At 39.0% G+C, this 22,037-nt stretch overlaps 1 protein-coding gene across 7 annotated transcripts in view; it reads right to left on the reverse strand.

Annotated features, from left to right (window-relative positions):
* pard3aa (par-3 family cell polarity regulator alpha, a) overlaps positions 1–22,037 on the reverse strand; it is a 379,511-nt gene that overhangs the window by 309,544 nt on the left and 47,930 nt on the right. For all 7 annotated transcript variants that reach the window (XM_053233962.1, XM_034309095.2, XM_026944876.3 and 4 more), the window contains exon 2: positions 19,734–19,835. In XM_053233962.1, the coding sequence (XP_053089937.1) occupies positions 19,734–19,835 (102 nt within the window). The remainder of the gene's footprint in view (positions 1–19,733; positions 19,836–22,037) is intronic.

A 22,037-nucleotide genomic window follows, 5' to 3' on the forward strand; every position in this document is an offset into this window, starting at 1 on the left:
CCATGTCTTAATGGAGCTCGCATTGTGCACAGGGGCACTGTTATGCTGGAACAGGTTTGGGCCTCTTTGTTCCAGTGAAGGGAAATTGTAATGCTACAGCATACAAAGACATTCAAGACAATTGTGTTCTTCCAACTTTGTGGCAACAGTCTGGTGACGATCCATGGATGTGACGGTCAGGTGTCCACACACTTTGGGAAATACAGAGTATTTCACAGCATATCATATTTGCAATATAAGCAGTGAGTGTAGATAATGCAAACATCAAAACAACCATTTACTTTCATAATTCTCAATGCAACAGAAACAGAAATTTGCACATTTTAGTTTACACAATATTGTCAGTATTCTGCACTCTAACCAGGAAAAAGTGGGGGGAAAAATGCTGTTCATGTACATGGCCTGGATGGGGTAGAGGCAGCTCTACTGGATTACCAGGGTTTCAAACATGGAGGGGAATGTAAATGTAAATGTGACCCAGAAACGGCTCCTAAAGGCACAACTGGGGGTTTCAAAGAAGCAGCAGTGAATTTTCTGAATGCCTGGAGGACAAAACCTCAAATACATCAAGTCACAATACAGATAACTGTACATGGAACAAGACCCAGCACTTCCAACAGCATCTGTGATTACAATTTATGTCTATCTGTCTGTGTTGTCCTTTGCCATGCTGCTCTGGTAAACATTATAACCTGCATTACTTTCATTATTCATTATATGAATATCACTATAATTATTGCAGATTACTATCATCATCACAATAAGTCTTCTGCAATGTGCATCATTAATAGTTTAAGCGACCGCTAAAAGAATCATTGGTTGTGTCTTCATTATTCCTGTAAACTAAATTGTCTTTGTTTATGGTCGGCTTGTTGACATTTAGTCTCGTGACATTTGTATCACTGGATTGGATTCAGTTTCAGCTTTTGTCACTCTGGATAAAACCCCTGGATAAAAGCTTCTGGTCAATGAATAAATATAGTTTATATTTATTAAACGTAATTCATTCTGCACTGTGGTTATGCCATAATGTCACCCACTGTCATGACTGCATTTGTTTGATTAATGCATTAATTACAGCGGAGGCGTGAGGTACCAGATGCAAAGCAGTGTGTGATCAAAACATTAATTTCATTTTTGGAAAGCAGCAAGCAGTTTCCAGAAATAGGCTCATCATGGAGCATATTTTTATTTTGCTCATTTTTGGAGTAATAAGGCATCCTTACCTAATGTGTCCAAACAAATTAAATCATACAAAAGCAATGCAATTGATCTAAACCACCGCAATGCCTTAATGATCCAGAAGAAGCAAAGATGTTATTCAAGAAACAGCTACAGCTGAGATTTCAGAACAACAAAATGGCAAAAATACGTCAACTGATTATATAATGAAGGATATATTAACCCCTGGCAATCACATCACACGTTCAGACTTTTTACATGCATAATAATTCATGATTTTCTATGTGTCATAAAATATTCAACTTAAAATTAGAAAAACAGGTCAAAAACTGCCATCTCCACCACTCTTTCACTCCTCTCCTTCGCTCTTCACTGATGGGTTGGACGTGAATGTGTTCTCCCAGGGGGTTGGGGGGGAGGGCGTTTAGGGAGTGGGGGAGTCACAGCACAGAGGACAGATCTAGGGTAGGGGGTCTGACATGGGGGGGGGGGTCTTTTGGGGTCTGTCAAAAGCCTCACTGACAGATTTGTATTAGCACTGAAGTGAAGGTGGGGGGAGGTCCTGTCAGGTTGCTTCTCTTCACACACACACACACACACACACACACACACACACACACACACACACACACATGCATACACACACACATGCATGAGGCAGTCACACACCAGTGAGCTGTCTCTAAAATGAGATGGAGTGTAAATAAGCTCAAGGATTCATTATACAGCCAATCCCAGTCTCTCTCTCTCTCACTCTCTCTCACACACACACACACAATATAATCCCTGATTCAGGCCAATTCCGTGTGTGCGTGTGTGTGTGTGTGTCTATTTCTGCATGAGTGCCTCCAGCTCTGAATGCTGAATTTGGAAGATGCTTGGTGCTCAGATAAGGTATACTTGCTTACAGTGACCATAAGTCAGCCTTTGCAATATCTCCAATTTTGTAAGTATCATAACGCAGAAAAACACTGCATATAACTGAATATATAGAGAACATGATAAGACTTTAAAAAGTTTTTTCTTCCCATAACCATATCTTAGTCGAAAGTTTTTTAAAGTGATCTGAAAAGTATCTTTAATCTTACATAATAGTTCCACTTCTTGCCTGGAGCTTGTAAATTGTATTTTAACTCTCTACAAAGAGCTCTACCTTCTTCCTATTCCACAGCTACAACCGAGAATTGTTTTAACTTTCCAGCAACTTTAATAAAAAAGTCTGTTTTAGTCCATCTTTATTTTATAGTTAGTGATGCAGTTGTCTATGCTTACAGCAGCCATTAATAGCACCGTTTCAAACAGGAGAGATTTTTTAAAAATTTATTTTATAGGAACCTTCGAACCAGTAATATTTTTATCTCTGAATAGAACTAGGTCAAATTCAAGTTTGAACCATAATAATACTGCAACACAGTATTATTATCCTTCTAGCTAAAATTTCCTGTTTTCCCGGAATAAAACACCCAAAAGTCCTGTTGCGCTGAGTAAGCTCTGTGCAATTTGTCTACTGGTATGTTTCTGGGAGGTGGGAGGAAACCAGAGAACCAGGAGGAAACCCAAATGGACACAGGGAGAACCAGAGAGTAACTTGAGGGAGACAGCAAAAATACCTGCTGTGCCACCATGCAGTGTCTCAGTGAAACTCAAAGATGGCATAAAAGGGAGCCGTGAATGGCCGCCACATTTAACTCCTACAATGAAGGGCCCAGAGCTCTCACTGCAGAGGGTGTGGCTCTTACAGGAGTAATGCGTAGTCATCCTTAGAAGGAGCGGGTCTGAGTTTTTTCTCTAATTTGTTAGTCTGAGGTTTCTGCAACTGGTTACACATAGGTTCTTTATAGAAATCAAAGTGGAACAGAAACACTACAATAGGCTGAGAATTCATGTAGAAAGCAATTACAAGGTACATTATATCATTACAGCCACAGTACACAGATGCAAAAAATTATCAGTGTGGATTACAAACACATATAATACTTTCATTTTAATCAGCATGGATGATCCAAATTATCATAATTATCATAATTATCACATTCGACACAGTTAACAGGATACAGCACATTAAAGACCAGTTCCTATGTAGTTAAAAGTATAAAACAATTACTGAACACCGATAAACAAAGCATCTACTCCCATTGATGTATATTACAGAGAGAGAGTAGCCTTTTCACTCCCAGGTCAAAGGGATTAAATGAAAACCTTCAGAGTCTGAGGAGGAGTATGAACAAATGTAAATAAGATTCCCCTATTAAAAGAGAAAAATGTCTACAGCCTCTTTAGGCCCTCAGCCCTTTTCAATTTTAGTATCAAACATGAAAACAAAGAGAGAAAAATATATAAGAGTGACAAGTGACTAAACAGTCCTCTAGAACAACTCAGGCCATCTGTCATCCATCTTGATAAATGCTGCAACATCAGTCCAAGTATTGCATGCGAGTTTCCTCAGGGCTTCTGCACATAAGAGCGGACAGCCCCGGTAGGATACAAATATAAAACCCGACAGGACAGAAAGAACTGTACAGACTAGAAATCCAGTCAGAAAATAGTTTTTTTTTTTCCCCCCCAATACTCGTGCTCATAAAGCATGCGAGAGCTATAGTCTTTTATCAGTCTGATTGATTTTGTTTATATTCTCTGAGATCGCTGCAGTCAGATCTAATCTGATCTCACATCACTTTTACTCCGATACATCATTTATCGTGTGAGCATATAGCAGATTAATCTGCAGCTGTGTTCAAATCTGAAATCAGGGATCCAGTCTCACTTGCCCAGTACACTTCTTTTTGCTCTCAAAAACTGAATAAAAAAATTACATTCAAATCAATTTTTTCCTCTAACTTGTGAGAATTGTGCATGTAAAATATAGCTGGTTCTTTTGACCTACACTTGCAGAAAAAGGGTTATCTTAGAACCCTTCCCTATAGAACAGTACTCAATTGTACATATATGGTTCTACACAGAACATTTAGTATACATAGTTAACTCTAAATCATTGTGGTACCCAAGTTTAAAGAGTCCACCACCCAATAAAGGCTCCATTCTGGACACAGAAGTAAGGAATCTTGGTCACCATAGACTGAAAAAGAACCCGTCAGTAATTAAGGGTTCTTTAGCATCTTATAATGCTTAGAACCCTTTTTTATAGAACCCAAGTTTTGAGAGTCCATCAGTGAATGAAGGTCATTCTGCTTTCTGCCCACTAAACCCTGAAAGGCCATAAAAACACACACTGGGGGGGAAAAAAAAACACCATTCAGTAGTTTTGAATAGTTAATTGTTCTTTAGATTCCTTAAAATGCTTCGAGCCCTTGCCGATAAAGAAATACACATTTATGCATTTGTATGTGGCTCTACATAGAATAGTTAAGCATTATACAGTGTAGTTCTCGCTTGAAGAGTTTAAAGAGGCCATCACTGAGGGAAGAAGGCCATCACTATGGAACCAGCTATCTCTGTCTCTTGACAAATAATGTTCTTTCTCCTGCTTTAAAGTCATATAGAGTAAGAGATTTTGACAGAAGTTAGCTCAAACTGAAAAATCCAAACAAATAAAACTATTCCTTCAGCAACCCTGCCAAAGCCAGGCCCCCAAAACAGTAAACACATGAACACACACTGCCTACTATTCAAAATGCCTAAAGGCAAGATAGGGTACTTTCTGAATTGACATCACTCCAACGATTGACAGGCAAGTAGACATGCTTGCTTTCACTGAATTTTAGAACTTTAGATGTTGATGCTGAAAATTGTCTCACTAAATATCACTAAAAACATTCAGACTTAAAACTTTACCATAAATGCTAGATAAGCGAAGGATGTTTACTAAATTTTGAGTTCTCACTTTGTTGTTTTTATCCAGTATTACAACTGCCTTGGGTTGAATCTTATTTTTTGTTATTATTCATGGCAAGGCACTATATTATTATCAGTAGTAGTCATAGTAGCTTTACTATTGTTATTAATAGTAGTGATCAGTGCTAACACTAAATTTAGGTTAGTAGTCATCAGTGCTAACACTAAATTTGGGTGCTGTTCATATGTGTTTCCTACATCCTTGTTTGTGAATCGTGCCCAGGTGAGATATACAAGGCAACAGTGCCATCACCAGGACAGAAGAGTCACTGCTACAGCTGTTCACAAAAACTCTTGACTCTAACTTGAACTCTGCCCTCATTTTAAGACCAGATGAGGCATATAATACAGGAACCCTAAAAATGAGAAACTACAACTAAAGCATCAATCAGCATCATGCACATGGATGACAGGGGGAAAAAAAAACACAAAAAGCTGCAAAAACTGTCACTAAGTAAAGGATTGAGTACCAAAGAAATGTCAAATGTGTCCTGACAATGACAGTCAGGGAACTGATGAGTGACTCATCATTCCTTTGTGTGTGTGTGTTTTGCGCTTCAGGGATGCCACGCGACCTCAGCAGGGGGTCCTGGACTGTCAGTTTTGCTTAAGCACAACCGTCATGCCTGACCCAAATTCATTTATGTTTGGACGTGTGTGTGTGTTTACCCTATGGTTCACTACCACACAGGCCTTTACTAACAGCACATTTGGCATAGTGCTTCACCACAAACATCCCACTGAAGCTGACAGCTGTCATCCGAGACTCGGCCTCAGTCTGATGACACGTATGTGTGTGCCTGCTTGCGTGACAAAGTGTGTGTTTTGCCAGTTTCTGGCAAAGGATCGAGCACCCTGGTGTTACAGACACTATACCTCGTAAGCAGGAGTGTCACAAATCATTTCCGGACGGATATAAAACGGCTCGCTGCTAGGAAGCAGCGGTCCAACTGTGACAGCGATGTGACTGATTTAATATACTTTAGTCCTGAAAGCTTTGAAACGCTGAGTGCTGCTGAAATCACTGAACTGGGAGGATGTCTCTGAACATCTTCAGTCACACCGATCTTTCATAATGCCTAATGGCCGCAAGTCAAAGCAACTGAGCTTGTGTTAAAATCATAAAGAAATGTGAATCTGAAATAAGACCATCAGTGGAATGTTAATGCAGAGCTCCACTAAGGGTGTTTTCCTACTGCACATTCAAGACCAGAAATAGAAAGTGATGGAATTTGGGGTTTAGATCATTTTCCACCAAATCATGGGATAACTGGAGGAGCCACAGCAACAACAAAGCACCAAAGACAATTAATGAAAAGAATCTCATTGTCAAAGAGAAAATTCACCAATAACAGCAAGAATAATAGCAGTAACAAGAATTGTGCACCATGATGAATTTATTATTGATAAATTTATTACTGATTTTTACTATAAAAGTCACATTCCACATGATCAGAAAATAAAAGCTTTTCTGTTTGAGCTGTGTGTCAAAAAAACATCCAGGTAGGTACAGGTACATGGGAAATTAAAAAAACAGCACAACAGCACAAACATGGCATCAATTAATTATTTTTTGTGTAACATGTGTAACAGGGTATGGATAAACAGTCAGTAAAGAACAATGCTGCTCTCCCCATTCCCAAATACAAGTACCTTTGGTTTTGGTACGAGAAGTTCCAGTTGTATAAACAATGCTACTCAACTGATCTGACTTTAACATTCATGAAATATCTACACAAGCAAAACTACAGGATTTCAGGACATTATAGTATTACATTCAAGTTCAGTAACTGTTTTCCATCTCCACTCAATGCAACCGAATGCTCCTTTCAGGTCAGTAACTAAAGATGACCTTTTTTCTCTGACCTCTTCCGAGACTGAAACCTTGAGTTTCAGTCGATACCAAGCTCTAAAATGAGGGATTTTTAATTGAATCACTTCACTTAAGAAGACTGTCTAAAATGACCACACTAAAAACAGCTCCAACACTCAGGTACACTACAGGAACAAATACATGACTATCAAAACTACTTACACAAAACTGCTGAGCAGCTCTCACGTCAACTTTATATCGTTACAGCTCTACAAGTAATTCTGCAATGTTTCTGGCTAGATTTCCCTCTAATATCTAATTTGCATTTTCTGCAATACTGATAGTGGCTATCGAATCAGTACCATCTCTCTGAGTAACCATCAAATCCAGCTTTGTAGCAGGACAGCTCAGTAGTTTTGTCCTTGCAAACTACAGACAATCAACACTTCATAGCACTATGCATTGATATGCTGGCTCGCTTCAAAAAAATCCCTGACGAAACACTTTGTCTTGGCGTCGGCTTCAAGCCCCTTCAAGTGGAGCACAGAATAATGACTTTCAATGTCAGCGACTGGCTTCAAGCTTTCTTGCAAAGATCTGATTCTTAAGATCAAGATGGCAGCAGGTCCAGGGCTCCTTCAAACTGCATACAGATGATTATTTACATGATGCAACTGACAGATTTACTTTTTCGATCACAGAAAGTGCGTCGGGGAGTCTGAGCTTGTGTCTCTACACCCACCTCTCCTGCATACATAGTGGCTTCATCTCCTATCAGTTGTATTATAAATGTATGACTGTTTTCTGTCTGCCTTTCTGTCTCACACACACACACACAAACTCGCAGTCTGTGATTAGATGCCAGCCCATGCATTCACTCTATTTCAAGATCTTTGATGCCTTTGAGTGATATGTGAAGTCCGTCATAACCACAAAGTCAAACACACATACTGCTTTACTCAGTCTCTTCTTGTATATCCTATTCTCTTCTGCTCTTTTATCTTAATAATATCTGTGGGAAAGAAAACATGGTGCATCTGTGAATCTGTGTGTAAGACAGACAGAGGATGTTGAGAGAGAGAGAGAGAGAGAGAGAGAGAGAGAGAGAGAGAGAGAGTAAGTGAACGCCTGTAGTGTTGCCTTTTCTCGGAGAAAGTGCTGTATTGATTAAATGACAGATGAGATAAACAGACCTCTCCTCAGTGGCTTCTTCTTCTATGAAGAACTACCCAAGAAGAGTGTGTGTGTGTGTGTGTGTGTATGTGTGTGTGTGTGTGTGTGGTTTATGCACAACAAGCAGGAAGAACATTTCAATAGGTCCAAACCAACATACCTTTTCTGTAAAAGGGGGAAAGGGTTTTTTTTCTGTAAAACAGGGTGCACACACACTCTCTCTCTTTCTCTTTCTCTCTCTCTCTCTCTCTCTCTGACAGTAATTATATTCTTATTTTCTGCTGGACAGAAGCCTGCCAGTCTGCAGCAGTTGGTCTGTGTTTTGGAGTTTCCTAATTAAACCTCGCTGTATGAGCTACAGCATGGCTCATGCCCCCATGCCACTTTTGCACTGTAACCATAGCGATGGCCCTACGGTCGTTTCAAGAAACTCGGAAAGCCAATCAGAATTCTAGAAACAACACCTCTACTAACAGATGTGCTGTTAACACCATGTTTAATCACAGAGCACAGGAAAGGCCATGTTATTAGTGTCAGTGCCATCTAGTGGTAATAACAGTACCTAGCGTGGATGGTCCATGCACTGCCTTCAACATCACACAGTAAAATAAGAATAAGCCAATAAGCTAATAAGCCAAATAAGAAACTGAAGGAAAGATAGCTAAAGTGCAAAGAGATGACAGTACAACTATACACGAGACCAATACAGAAACCACTGATGCAGACCAACATTTTAGATTTTTTTTTTTTTTTTATGTGCAGTGTGTACACAGCAAAATATTACTAATTTTCTAAAAGATTCACTGAGTCTGTGCTAGAAACAAATCCGAACATTGAAAAGAAGACAAGCAAATGTGACGCAATAAGCAAACAACAGAATTGCAATAATTTAAAATATAATTTAAAAAAAAAAAAAATGTATTCTTACAAACTATGTAAAACTGCAGCCCAGTCATTTCTTGTTTGAGATGCCATGAAATGTCTGACTAGGCTGCTCATGACTGTTATTTTTTTTATTTGCAGTTACACAATGCTATGAGTAGTGGGCACTATAGCAGCCTCACACCCTCACTTCTTACATCCCTGATTACAGAGGCCAACTTCCAAATAAGCTCACTCAATAAAACCTGAGTCTCTGAGGTGCTTGTGAGTGGATCACACCTCCACAACACTCTATGTGTGTAATTACAGAGCTCCAACTGCGGTGTTGTTCAACGGCCGCCATTAATACAGAGGAGAAATACACAGACATCACCAGAAATATGAAATTATAGTGTGTTTTTCCCTTGAACACTTTGTCCTCTAATATCTGCATCAGTGCTTGCTGATTCCATCATGCTGTGTTACCGCACTGACAGTGTGTGTGTGTGTGTGTGTGTGTGTCTCTCACTGATGACAAAATGAATAGTAGCCACACTGCTATATCCTCTGGGCCAAACGCCCACATGCCGTAAGTCCCTGTGACACACCCTCAAGCACCCTGTCCAATTAGATCATACCCCCTAATGGGAAGAGTGTCAGTATCAAACACACACACACACACACACACATACCCACACCCACACCCCTGCCTAAATGTCACCATCCCAAGAATCATGATGACAGTAAATTAATAAGGTTAATGAATGTTTATCACAATAGTTATTTTTAAATTTGTTGTTTGAAAATGTCATCTCTGAACATGTTCAATTCATTTCTTTCATGTTACACAATTTATTGTTCTGAATTTCCTGCATCATCAAACAAAGAGCTTCATAAAGGCTGTGAGTAACATCATGAACATAAGAAAACTACATTATTACCAATGCTCTGTTATTCTTGAGGGAAAGCACATTTTCTGATACATTATAATGCTTAAATAAAGCTCAAATTAACACAATTTGCCTGTTCTCCCAAATGTAGTCAACCAGCCAAGTCACGTTAAATATATACACAAAGTAGGCCAACACAGGTTCATGAAGCAAAAATACTGGATCTCTCAGATGAGATTTTAGCCACATCAGCAAACTAAGAAAGCTCCAGTGGAAAGCTAAAGAATCTACACCTGGGCTAAGATGAAAACTTTCGAGCCACCCTGTGAAGACCAGCAGAGGGTGCTGAAGTACAACAGATAATCATACAGACGTACTGCTAAAAGCATGGAGAAAGCACAGCTCTAGTTTATGCCTCCCTGTGTGTGTGTGTGTGTGTGTGTGTGTGTGTGTGTGTGTGTGTGTGTGTGTGTGTGTGTGTGTGTGTGTGTGTGTGTGTGCGCCAGACACACAGCCAATTTCTATACTGATCTTCATCAACACACATCACATGACTGACAGACCTAACCACAACACCACAAAACAGCCACTTCATCAAGCAATGGAACAAGAAACCCACTTTCTCCCAACAAATGGCAACCTTTCACAAGCTCCTGAATAACACAAGTGTGTGTGTGTGTGTGTGTGTGTGTGTGTGTGTGTGTGTGTGCGTGAGTGCGCGTGTGTGCGTGTGTGAGAGAGAGAGAGAGAGAGAGAGAGAGAGAGTAGCTAAAGAAAAGGGGGGGTGAAAGAAAGGGACAAAAAAAAGCAGAAAACTTGAGAGAGAGGTAGACAGACAAAGAGGCAGGCATTTATAAATAGCACTACAAAAGCCATGAGTCTCTAAGCATGTGCTTAGTACTATGAGAGAGTGTGTCTGTGTGTGTGTGTGTGTGTGTGTGTGTGTGTGTGTGTGTGCGCGCATGTGTGTGTTTCTGGGCATGTAAGACACAAAAGAGCAAGAATGCCTGTGTGGATGCCCTGGATAGCAGACATGAGCAAACTGAAGCCAGGCGGTTTTGACTCTATTCATGCGCTGTACCCTCATTAGTAGAAGAACGCGCACACACACACACACACACACACACACACACACACACACACACACTCGTAAGCAGTATTTGCATAACTATCACTCCAGAGCTATTTAACCGCACACGAAATTCCCTGTCACTTCACTTCCAACCCACAATGCACTGCATTCCAGAGCATCACAGCGTTCGCATTATCGGTTTTGGGTTTTTTTTTGTTTGAGAAATCATGTTCTGTTTTGTTTTTATGGTTTGTTTTTTTTTTGTAAGTCAAGTCAGCTGAACGTTTATTACTCATCAGTGAGGCCTCATCAGTTCTGATCTGGAGAAATATCTTCAAGTCTATACAAGTTTAATGACCATGAACTTTACTACCAGACACGCCTTCAGAGAAACAACACCAGCCCAGAGATCCTCATCTGAAAGACTTCAGGCTACTAGCATACGCTTTGTCTACTAAACTGCCTCTGTAAACACTAATGAGCCATTTTAAATCATTTCTGCAACCAGAAACTGCAATAAATCCAAGCCGAGAGCATTTAGACGCCTGTCCAGCACCAGTGGAGCAGAAATGACTGATGAAGATGAGCTGCCTCGATAATTTACTGTTTCTTTGTGCTTCACTTTTCCCACCAGAAACACCAAACAACTGTTTGTATTGCTTATAGAAAAACTGCAGTGTTCAGTGTTCCATCATTCTGTATCTGTAGAAACCAGAAACGCCAGGCCATGCATTAGAGACACAGAGTTTCACACAAACACTGATACACCTTCGTTAATCCACTAAGATTACAGGGTTATTAGTCATTATTTATCAGCACATAATTCAGTGACTACAGTGAATGTAATAGGAAAGGTGCGGTCCTGGAGGCTTAAGGACTTTGTTAAACAAAAGTATTTGATAGAAGAGACAGCCTTATTGCTTCTATTTAATAAGAGGAAGTCATTAGAGACACTAACTAACTAATATGTAAACTCCATCTCTCCCTATGAAAAATGGTCTAACCTAAGCTGAGTATTCATGTCAAATCCAAAATGATCATACTGTTTGATGACTATAATCTTACAAAGCATGCATGTGATGAAGCAAGTGCAGTGATGAAGCAAGTTACAACGGTGTAAAAGTTAGAGATAGCACCAATACAATACCCAGAATCAGTATCAGGCCAATACCAACAAACAAACTAACAAATAAATAAAAATTAAAAAAATAAAAGTGGATCAGATACTGGACCAAAAAAAAAAAAAAAAAAAGAAAAAGAAATCGATCTGGTGGTGTAACAAATGGCAATGCTTGGAATTGGAGTTAGAAAACTATCGTTGCCTACCAACTTTTTACGCCAGTTCTCTGATATTTCTATCAATCGATGTACTTTTACCAACCAGTATAATTACCCAATATAATTACTATTTTATAGTTTGTACTACACATTTACCGGGTTAATACATAGAATTTATGAGACTGTAATAGAAAGCGTTACCAAATTCTTCCCTTGTAGCATACAGTGCACGACTTTGGGTATCAGTGATGTCCAGAACCGTCCCTCAACAGTTCATTGCATTTTAAACCATAGTCCACTGTAAAATAAGTATGGCTGATGCAAAAAAATATCCCAATGCTTAGCGATTTATTCATACTTCAAGCTAACCTTGTATATAAAAAAAAGGAAAAATGGTTAAATAACCATTTAAACTGGGTTCCCAAGTGGCATAACAGAAAAGCATTCAGGGAACATGAGCTCAGATAAATACTAGCCAAATCATGGACATCTCTAAGCTAATGTATGCTGAAGAGGACAGATAGTGCTTTCCTCCAAGTGTGTTACGCTGCCCTGGGACGCAGCACTAACGGCAGTTCGAAAGATGTGATTGCTGGCTTCATGTGTCTTGGAGGAAGCACGTGTTAGCTGTTGTATGGCTGGCTAGTGGGAAGGAACTGGCATTTAAGGAGAAAATATCACATTTGTCTCTTCTTTATTTTATACAGCTAAACTGTCTTACTTGTGGTGGTATTGCTAGTCTATTTAATATCGCATACTGTTTATGTGATGTGCTGTGATGATGCATTTCTCATGTAAGTGTTGTGTGTATTCGGGCTAGTGTATCCGTTACTGCTGCTCTATACACACCAGGCTCTATAGTAAATAGTGAATGAGTGAATGAGGGTAGAATTTCAAACAGAGCTCAGGTTTAGTCTAGGATAATTAGCCAACTGCTTGAGCCCCGCCCAGCTTCAGACCCTCAAACTCCATCTTTCCTTTTAGCAAGGCCCAACAGAGATGAGTCCTGCTCAGTCAGTGTACACCTATATCTTCTATTAACCCGGAGTAATCTGAGCCTATTAGCAGTCGTTAAAATCAAACAGTGACTTAGTGTTAGTCTGCTAAGACTCCTGGATGATTGGCTTAATAGAATTACTGCAGATGCTGAAGACTTGAGTGTAAAAAGTTCTTAGCTGTAGAATCAGTGGAAAACAGGATTACCCCAGCATGGAAAGAACATTTTATGCGAAAAGAAGAGGGAGAGAAACAGTAACACTACTGTGTGTAGAAGAATGTTTTCAAACTCTTGTCCAGGAGGAATCACGAGAGGTATACGGTGGTGCAGAGGGTATCGATGCCACCTCACAGCTCCAGTGTCTCCGGTTCAATCCTGAGCTCGGGTTACTATCTGTGTGGAGTTCTGCATGTTCTCCCCATGTTTCTTATGCCATCTCCCTGGGTTTTTCTTCCAGGTTCTCTGGTTTCCTCACACCTCTCAACAACATGCCAGTAGGTGGACTGGCGACTTTAAATTTTCCCTAGGTGTGAATGAGTGTTTGTGTGAGTGCATGGTGTCATGTGATGGTCTGCGTGAAAATGTGTTGCACGTGTGAAAGATTTTTTCCAATAATAATAAATATAGCTGCAAGCAGCGATGACGGGCCCAAGCACTACGGTGCCATTGCCACCCGGTGGGTGTATGAAAACAATGTTTAGTGAAGCGAGTGCTGTAGAGTAACTTGTTTTGCCCTGATCTGTTAGGTTAAGCCCAGGTCTAAGGCTTTACAATAGCTGCCAAGTCCAAACATACAGCTCATATACACGACTGACGTGCGTGCCAAATTTCATGAGTTTTTAAGCATGTTAAGGGGCCCAAAAGCCCCCAAAACCTTGAAGAAAATAATAATAATAAGAATAGGAATAATAATAAGAAGAATAATAATAAAAATACAATCTTAACACAAACTTCACACACACACACACACACACACACACACGACACCTGGTCTCCTGCATATAGACAGCAGAGGGTGAGGACACTAAGTCACAATACCCTGACAACTGGGGGACAGAATGTTACTCCTGGCATCCAAGGTCAGAGCAGACAGACACACAAACAGGTCTGTGGTAAAGCACCTGGCAAAACACACTCGAGAGGGGCTGGATGCCTGGATGACACAAACACTGAAGCTTCAAGTTAATAAACATACATGGTTTCTAAAAGGAGAAGCAATGACAGCCATGTTTCACATTACAGCCTCACTGAGGGGTCTGATGTTTGTTGATCAGGGCAGTACAGGAATTCTGAGTGGACATGTCTGCTGTAGGCTTTGATCTAAATGCAGAATAATGTATAATGCAGAATAATGTATAACGCAGAATCCCCCCCCCCCAACACACACACACACACACACACTCACACACACACACACACACACACTCACACACACTCACACACACTCACACACACTCACACACACTCACACACACTCACACACACTTTGCATGAAAGAAAAGAAATGTTGAAAAGTGCAGAGTGACAAGGGTTGTGCTATTATTCTAGCATTAAATACAACAAGCCATTTATCATTTCCAACACGTTCAAACAGCACCCAATTTTAACTGCACATGCATAAACATCTCAATCAATGACAAAACATTTTCACAAAGGTTTTTTTAGTCCTACTTGCAATATGAAATTGTCATTTGTATTAACTTCTCTTTTTCAATCAAGTTTCATTCAAAAGCATAAATAAATAAGCAAAATAAATTCACAAAATGTAAACAATGGTTCAAATTTTTTTTCCTTTTTTTAAACCAGAATTTTTCATTCTCAGTGCATCACTAGCCATAACCTATCTGAATATAATAATTAAGTTCATAATAAAGTTAATAGTGCGTAGACCTACTCTACTCTAACTGATCATTAACAGGACGAGACACCCTGCTGAACCAGTCTTTAATTATGTTTCCCTCTAATCCTCTCTGTTTAAGCCTTAATCCTGACCTCAGTCTGCTCCGAGTTAAACATTAAAGCAAACCCTTCACCTCTGCTGCTACTTGCATCACACCAACAGAATAATCGCGGTCTGTAATCAGACTAATCTAATGCCGAGGAAACCCCAGAGTGCAGAGAGCTGCGAGATCGTCTAGACAGCAGTACGTCTTTCTGTAATCTGTACAGATGGTGGAGATCTCTGCAGCTCTAATTAGCTTTGAGTAGTTCAGTGGAAACGGAGAAAATGAACTTGTACACACGACAGTCCCAGGATGACATTTATAAGGTTATATTTACTCATTTTGCTCATTTATATCAGATTTTAACACTATGCAGATTTCAATGGGACTAAAACAGGAAACCTTGGGCTTTTATTTAAAAAGAAATGTAATTACAACCTGACGACAATTATTAAAATAACATTTCAAACTTCCAGAATTACCAGCATGACATTCTGAAATCTCCTTAAAGTGTGGCAAAACTTCCAACAGTGAATATACCTGATTACAATCTGTTACAAACTTACTTAAGAACTGAGCAAGAGCCTAAAACAGAATGTATTACAACCTCAGAGGTGTGTCCAGGGATTTGTAAACGTCTCAATAAACCGGTTACTTTAAGTTTAGATGTACTGTAATGACATGCTGTGACAGCCAGAGGGCTCGTGTGGAACACTTGACTTGACAGCGTTGATTGTATGACACATGCATCCAAAATACCTACTCAAGACTAAAGCACAGTGATTTGTAAAATGTCCTTTCTGAGTCTTAATGTGAAACCCCAATCCCTCATGCACAGTCCAGAACAGAGGGGGTGCAAAAAGTATTAACACAAACGTCTAAAGTACCTCAGAGATGCTGGCACTAGGTGTGTGGATATTTGCTTGATCAATGATATTGGTTAAATATCATTTCAAATATGTCATATATAAAATAATGGATTTTTCTGTTTCTCTATGCTTAAAGTTAGATCAGCGTTTTCAAGTTAAATGCACGCTTTCTCAAAAGTGTGCATTTCAGTAACTGTGTTAGGAACAGTAGCATTTTCTTTTATATTATTCTTATCTTAAGAGTAACCAGTGTGAAAGAGAATGAAACCCAGGCTATGTTAATAATCTGTTATGCTAATGTAAACTATTTATGCAAATTATTTTCAACTGAATAAACTGTTCGTGGCTTTATTTTAACCTCAAACTGGGAACATTGCCCAGGACATTACAGCCAAACCTTCATAATGTAACGTCCACCAAAAGGATGTTAATTATGCTATTCGAACAGTGTGTGAGGTCTTTACTGAGTATTACTTTTCAAAAAAAAATCTCTCTGCAGAACTTCATAAATCAGGTAGAGTCCCAAGCTACAGAGGCCAGCGGTTCATACAGCTGGCCACATGATTTTTTTGTGAGCATGGAGATAAAAAGAACAGATAACTGTAGATAACCAAGCTGCCTGTTTTGCGATCATCTGTCTCTTCTGTGTCACGCAATCTCAGCTTATATTTATCAGTATCCCTGCAGAGAGCTTTATACTGTAGAGCACGTGTATCACTCTCCTCTTCTCACAGATGTAGCCTCTGCCATCTGTCAAACGGCTGGAAATTTGTATCCTCACTATTATTGCAGCCATCTTGTGAAAGCACAAAATATAGACACAGAGTGTTATAAGGGTGTGTGAGGTGAGAATGGAGTGAGACAGCTGAGTGTGAGAAAAGGAGTGTGAAGAAGAAGAACAGAACAGATGATGTGGGAGGAGTGTGAGCTGGGTGGTGTAGTCCTCGGAGCAATCTCTCACAGCAGGGCTGCAGGTGTGTGCGTGTGTGTGCGTTTGTGTGTGTGTTGTAGCAGACACGTTACCATAGCAGCTAGCAAATCAAAGAGCCCACCTCTTCCAAGATGAGAGGATCAGCTCCCCAAATGCATGCGCACAAGCACACAGTGACACCTGTATGAGTTCTTGTCTCTCACCTACACAGACAATAACACACGGATACACAGCCAAAGACAGTGCCACTATCAGTATAAAGAGTGTGTGCTAGTGACAACAAGGCTGTGAGCTCAAATCCTAAAACCATCAGACAGACACGGTGCCCTTGAGTGATTCCTCTAACTGCTCAAGTCCATGCTTGAACTGGAGCAGGGCTGGACAATATGACGATATAATATCGATATCATGATAAATTATGTCACGTTACATTTTTCGGACATATCACAGGTATTCATCTTTGTCTATGAGAAACTCTGACTGGAAGCTGCTGATTTGATGTTAAAGTTTTGTACTGAATCTTTTAAAATTGCAAAATGTATTTTTATTTATTGTTCAAATTCATTAAAGCAGATTTGAATTTAAATCAGAATGTACTATTTTTCCATACTCTTCAGCTTACATTGTAGATGAAATTTTTGTAGTTTTTTTTTTTTTTTTTTTTTTTTTTTTTTTTACTGTTTTGCTGACAGATGGTTATCAAACATATATAAACATAACTATATTGTTCCCAAATCAGCTTCATAATTCTGCTAAATATTCATCATAATACAGAGCAATGTAATGACCATTTTATATATATATATAAATATATATATATATAAATATATATATTTATATATATATATATATATATATATATATATATATATATATATATACACACATACATATATTTATTTATTTATATATATATATATATATATATATATATATATATATATATATATATATATATACATACTGTATATTGTGATAAATATCGTGTATAGTAACAATGCCTTCAAGTATCGTAATATGATATTCTTGTCCTATCATCCACCCCTACTCATACGCTGTAGCTATGAGAAAGTGAGAAAGCGTTAAATACAGCAACTGATTCAACTCATTGCATGTATAATTTGTAATACAAATAAAGATTGTACAGAGTGACAGATCTCGCAATATATGTATATTGTTTATTACAGATGCATGATAATAGCTAAAATGATCATTACATTGCTCTGTATTATGATGAATATTTAGCAGAATTATGAAGCTGATTTGGGAACAATATAGTTTTATGGCCCTTTATCACTTTATTACTTTAAAGAAAACAGCTTTTTTCTCACATATTGTATATTGTATGCTGCTATTCATAGAATAGTAAATTATGAAAAAAAATTATATTATGATACTTGATTTTTAAAAGTTTGATGATTTTATTGAATGTCTTGGGGTGGGGGTTAAAAAAATGTTTAAACTTCCAGGTAGTCTAGTTTGTAATTGTTAGTTAAAAGAAAGAAATAAAAATAATAATTAAAGAGATATCACACTACCTATAATGTCCAAAAGGTATACTGTGTAATAATAATAACTAACATTATTATTTTGTGATATTGCTCAGTCCTACTCCTTATATTAGCAATACAACTGCTCCTTACTCACATTAAATACATGTTCATCTTTGAAATACCACAAATAACCACAATTATATTCACACAGTATACCGCCACAATATTTAACCAAATTACTGTTACGACACATAATTTTGATTTTAAACATGTTTAAATTAGTTTAGATTACAGAACTTTAGTTAAGCTCACCAACATTCCACTTTTGCTTGAAATAATGAAAAATAGATGCCAAAAATTGATCACAATTAACACATGATTAATTGTGCACCACCTTAATTGTGCAATCACAACATCAATAAATACAGATGTCATTGTCCTCATTAATATACATCATTTTCACAAGCTCTGAAATCCACTGCCTTGGATGTGTAGGTCTATAGTCATCTCTCCTTTCTTCCATGTCTCTGTCGCAGAGAGCAGCAGGAATCATCTGAAACAAAGCCCATGCTGCTCTCTATGAAAATTTATGTCCTAAATTACATAACCTTCATCTACACAGCGCTCCAGTTTGCCAGCATGGCGGCCCTCATGCATTTAAGATGACAGCGATTATTTTTAAATCACTAGCAGATAAGGCTTTCAAACCAGTATAAGGCACATTTGTGATGTGATATATTGCTATTTTAATCTCATGAAATGTGCTTTTGAATAAACAGAACCACACTAAAACCATATGGGTTCAAAGCACCAAGCTGGAAAATTAAAAGCTGCACTAGTTTAGCAACTACTACTACTCTGTTTAGCAACAGAGTAATTAGTTTGCAGTTTGAACACCACAACACTTAGCTCAGAGTTTGAGTGCATTAGTGCTGGTGCTAATGATCATATAAGACACACTCACACACGCACACATAAAGAGGAACACACTGTGACTAGCCAGTGATTAAATGTCAATGTTAAAATTCACAACATGTCTTTGTGATGACATCATCCTAGTGATTTTATAGCTTCACCACCACAATAAAGAAATTCTTTCAGGATAACATATTGCCGAAACGAGTGAGTGGTCCTACAAGTGACAAATTAGACGTAGTCACCATGTGACACACACTGACTAATGAAAAAGAGGAAGTAATGAGATAACTGTCACTGCATGAGCCACATCCTGGCCATTCCAAAACATGCTAGAGTGCATCCGGCTTCGGCATGGGACTCGCACATCACAGTAATCCCTCACACCTGCACATGTTCAGGATGAAGTCTGACCTTCAGGATCAACAAGGGCAAGTTACACACTGAATAAGAAACACACTCACCCGGTCTTTGTCATCAGCAACGTCACATAACACATCATCCAAGTCTAGGATGCCGCCATCGCCATGCTCCAACCGGTGAACCTGGATCCAATAGGCTGGGTCCTACAGAGAGAAAAACAAAGAGCTTAGTAAATGGCAAGTGTGTGTGTGTATTAGAAATGGGTAACTGACTAGTCAGTTAGTGTCTTCAACTAGTACACTCTTAGCAAAACAGTTATTCAACAGTTCTTCTCTTCTTTTATAGGGTACTCATAATAAGGGCGCTTATTAGAGATGCAGCACAGTGATGCTATCTGTATCTGTCTAATGCTCAAAATATTTGTATCTATATTTGGATTTGAACCCAAATAGAGGGGTTTTATTTATTTATTTGTTTGTTTGTTTGTTTTATTATTTAAATAGTATGTCCCCAGCAACACTGAAAAACAGAAACCCAGATGTAGAAATCCCAGCACTATCTGTGAATTCTGTGTCTGGCAGCTACTCATTACTCCAGCTCATAATTGGTCTCAACTAGAGAATTTGTGCCTGAGTTTTTTGTAATCTCCCAGTTATTATTTTTGATGGTACCTGCCTGCAACATTTTCTAATAGATTTGGTTTGTTCTATTTCCCAAAATAAACAAACTATTCACCTAATTTAAAGCATCACACCCCTGACCAGGCAGTTACTATGGAAACACATCATGTCGCCAAGCTTTATATATGACTACATGAAAAGCATTATTACCAATACTAACTTATCATTACTGCATCCTTACGAATTCTGTTCTCCAGAAACAAACAAACAAAAACAATGAATAGTGTGCCAATACTGGAAAAAGACAAGGCGATATGTTTCTAATCTTCGACTGTCCAATTTTAGTGAGCCTGTAGGCTCAGATTCCTGTTCTCGGATGTCAGAAATGGAACCCGAAGTCTACACTGTGCATTGTGAGATGCTTTTCTGATCACCAGGATTGTACGGAGTGGTTATTTGAGTTACTGTAGCCTTCCTGTCAACCCCAATCACTCTGGCCATTCTCCTCTGACCTCTCTCATCAATAAGGCGTTTCCACACACACTGTGTTTTTTGCTTTTCCCCATTTTGATGTCTGATGTGAACATTAACTGAAGCTCTTGTCCTATATCTGCATCATTTTATGCACTTCTCGGCTGCCATATGATTGGCTGATTGGATAATTGCATGAGCTGGTGTACAGGTGTTCATAATAAAGCAGACTGAGAGTGTATATGGACAGCGGATGAAGGATTTTGTCTGAAATGTCCTGTTTCTCTGGAAATGTTAAATTTTACTACATCCTATATGGGTATGAAGTGGCTTGAGTTAGAGCTCCATCCATCATCAATATCAATAGGGGCAACAGGCTGTGCTGCAAACCGTCCTCAGGTTCAGGGGTGCATGTTATGGGAGCCATCACACTGGATCAGGCATTACAAGGCCAATCAACTGTGCACATGCTTCGGGGGGGGCTCAGAAGGGAGTGAGGCATGAAAGATAACCTCAGGCTTATCTTGTTAAGGAGGATGAATGAAATTAGCATACCTGCACTGGACAGTAACACATACACATACGTACAAACCTTATTAAAAATGCACAGAACTATTCTTGCAGCTGCGGCTTTGGTGATACTTTGGTGATATTTTATGCCAATCTAACCTGAGCTGAACTGCTGGAATTTAGTGCGCGCACGCGCACGCACACGCACACACGCACACACGCACACACGCACACACACCACTGTCCACATCCAACCTGGCACACACACACACAGCCTGGCAGCGCTTCACACAAGGTGGAGGAGGAGAAGGATGAACTTGGGGAAGGCCTTGCTTACAGATGTCTTCTCCTGTGTGCCATTTTCTCTAAAGACCTCTGGCTAAATAGTGATATCCCATCTTTGTCTTTAAAACTTTTCTGGCAGTGCAGATTAAATTGGCCAGCATGACAAGGAATAGTCACATTATTCACTTAAAATTACACTAATCATAAACAACCCCCAGTCGAAAATGGGAAAAAGAACACACATATTGCTTTAAAGTGCAGTGTCGACGGGTTCATCCGAGTTTACCAGTGTATCTGGAAGACATTTTCTGGCCACAAACCCCACAACCAGAATCAGCAAATATGGGAACAAATTCTGCAGTAGGAACAAAATCTGTATGCGCCGCTGACCGTCGTACTCCCTGTAATAAAGCGAAGCTGTTCAGACACGCAAAATTAAGATCAGACGCCTTCATAATTCACCAATTCAAGGCAAACCAACTTCAAATAGAAAAAAAAAGGAATTCATAGCATAATGTG

Source organism: Pangasianodon hypophthalmus, chromosome 1 (genome assembly GCF_027358585.1).
Source record: "Pangasianodon hypophthalmus isolate fPanHyp1 chromosome 1, fPanHyp1.pri, whole genome shotgun sequence".
Classification (NCBI taxonomy): domain Eukaryota; kingdom Metazoa; phylum Chordata; class Actinopteri; order Siluriformes; family Pangasiidae; genus Pangasianodon; species Pangasianodon hypophthalmus.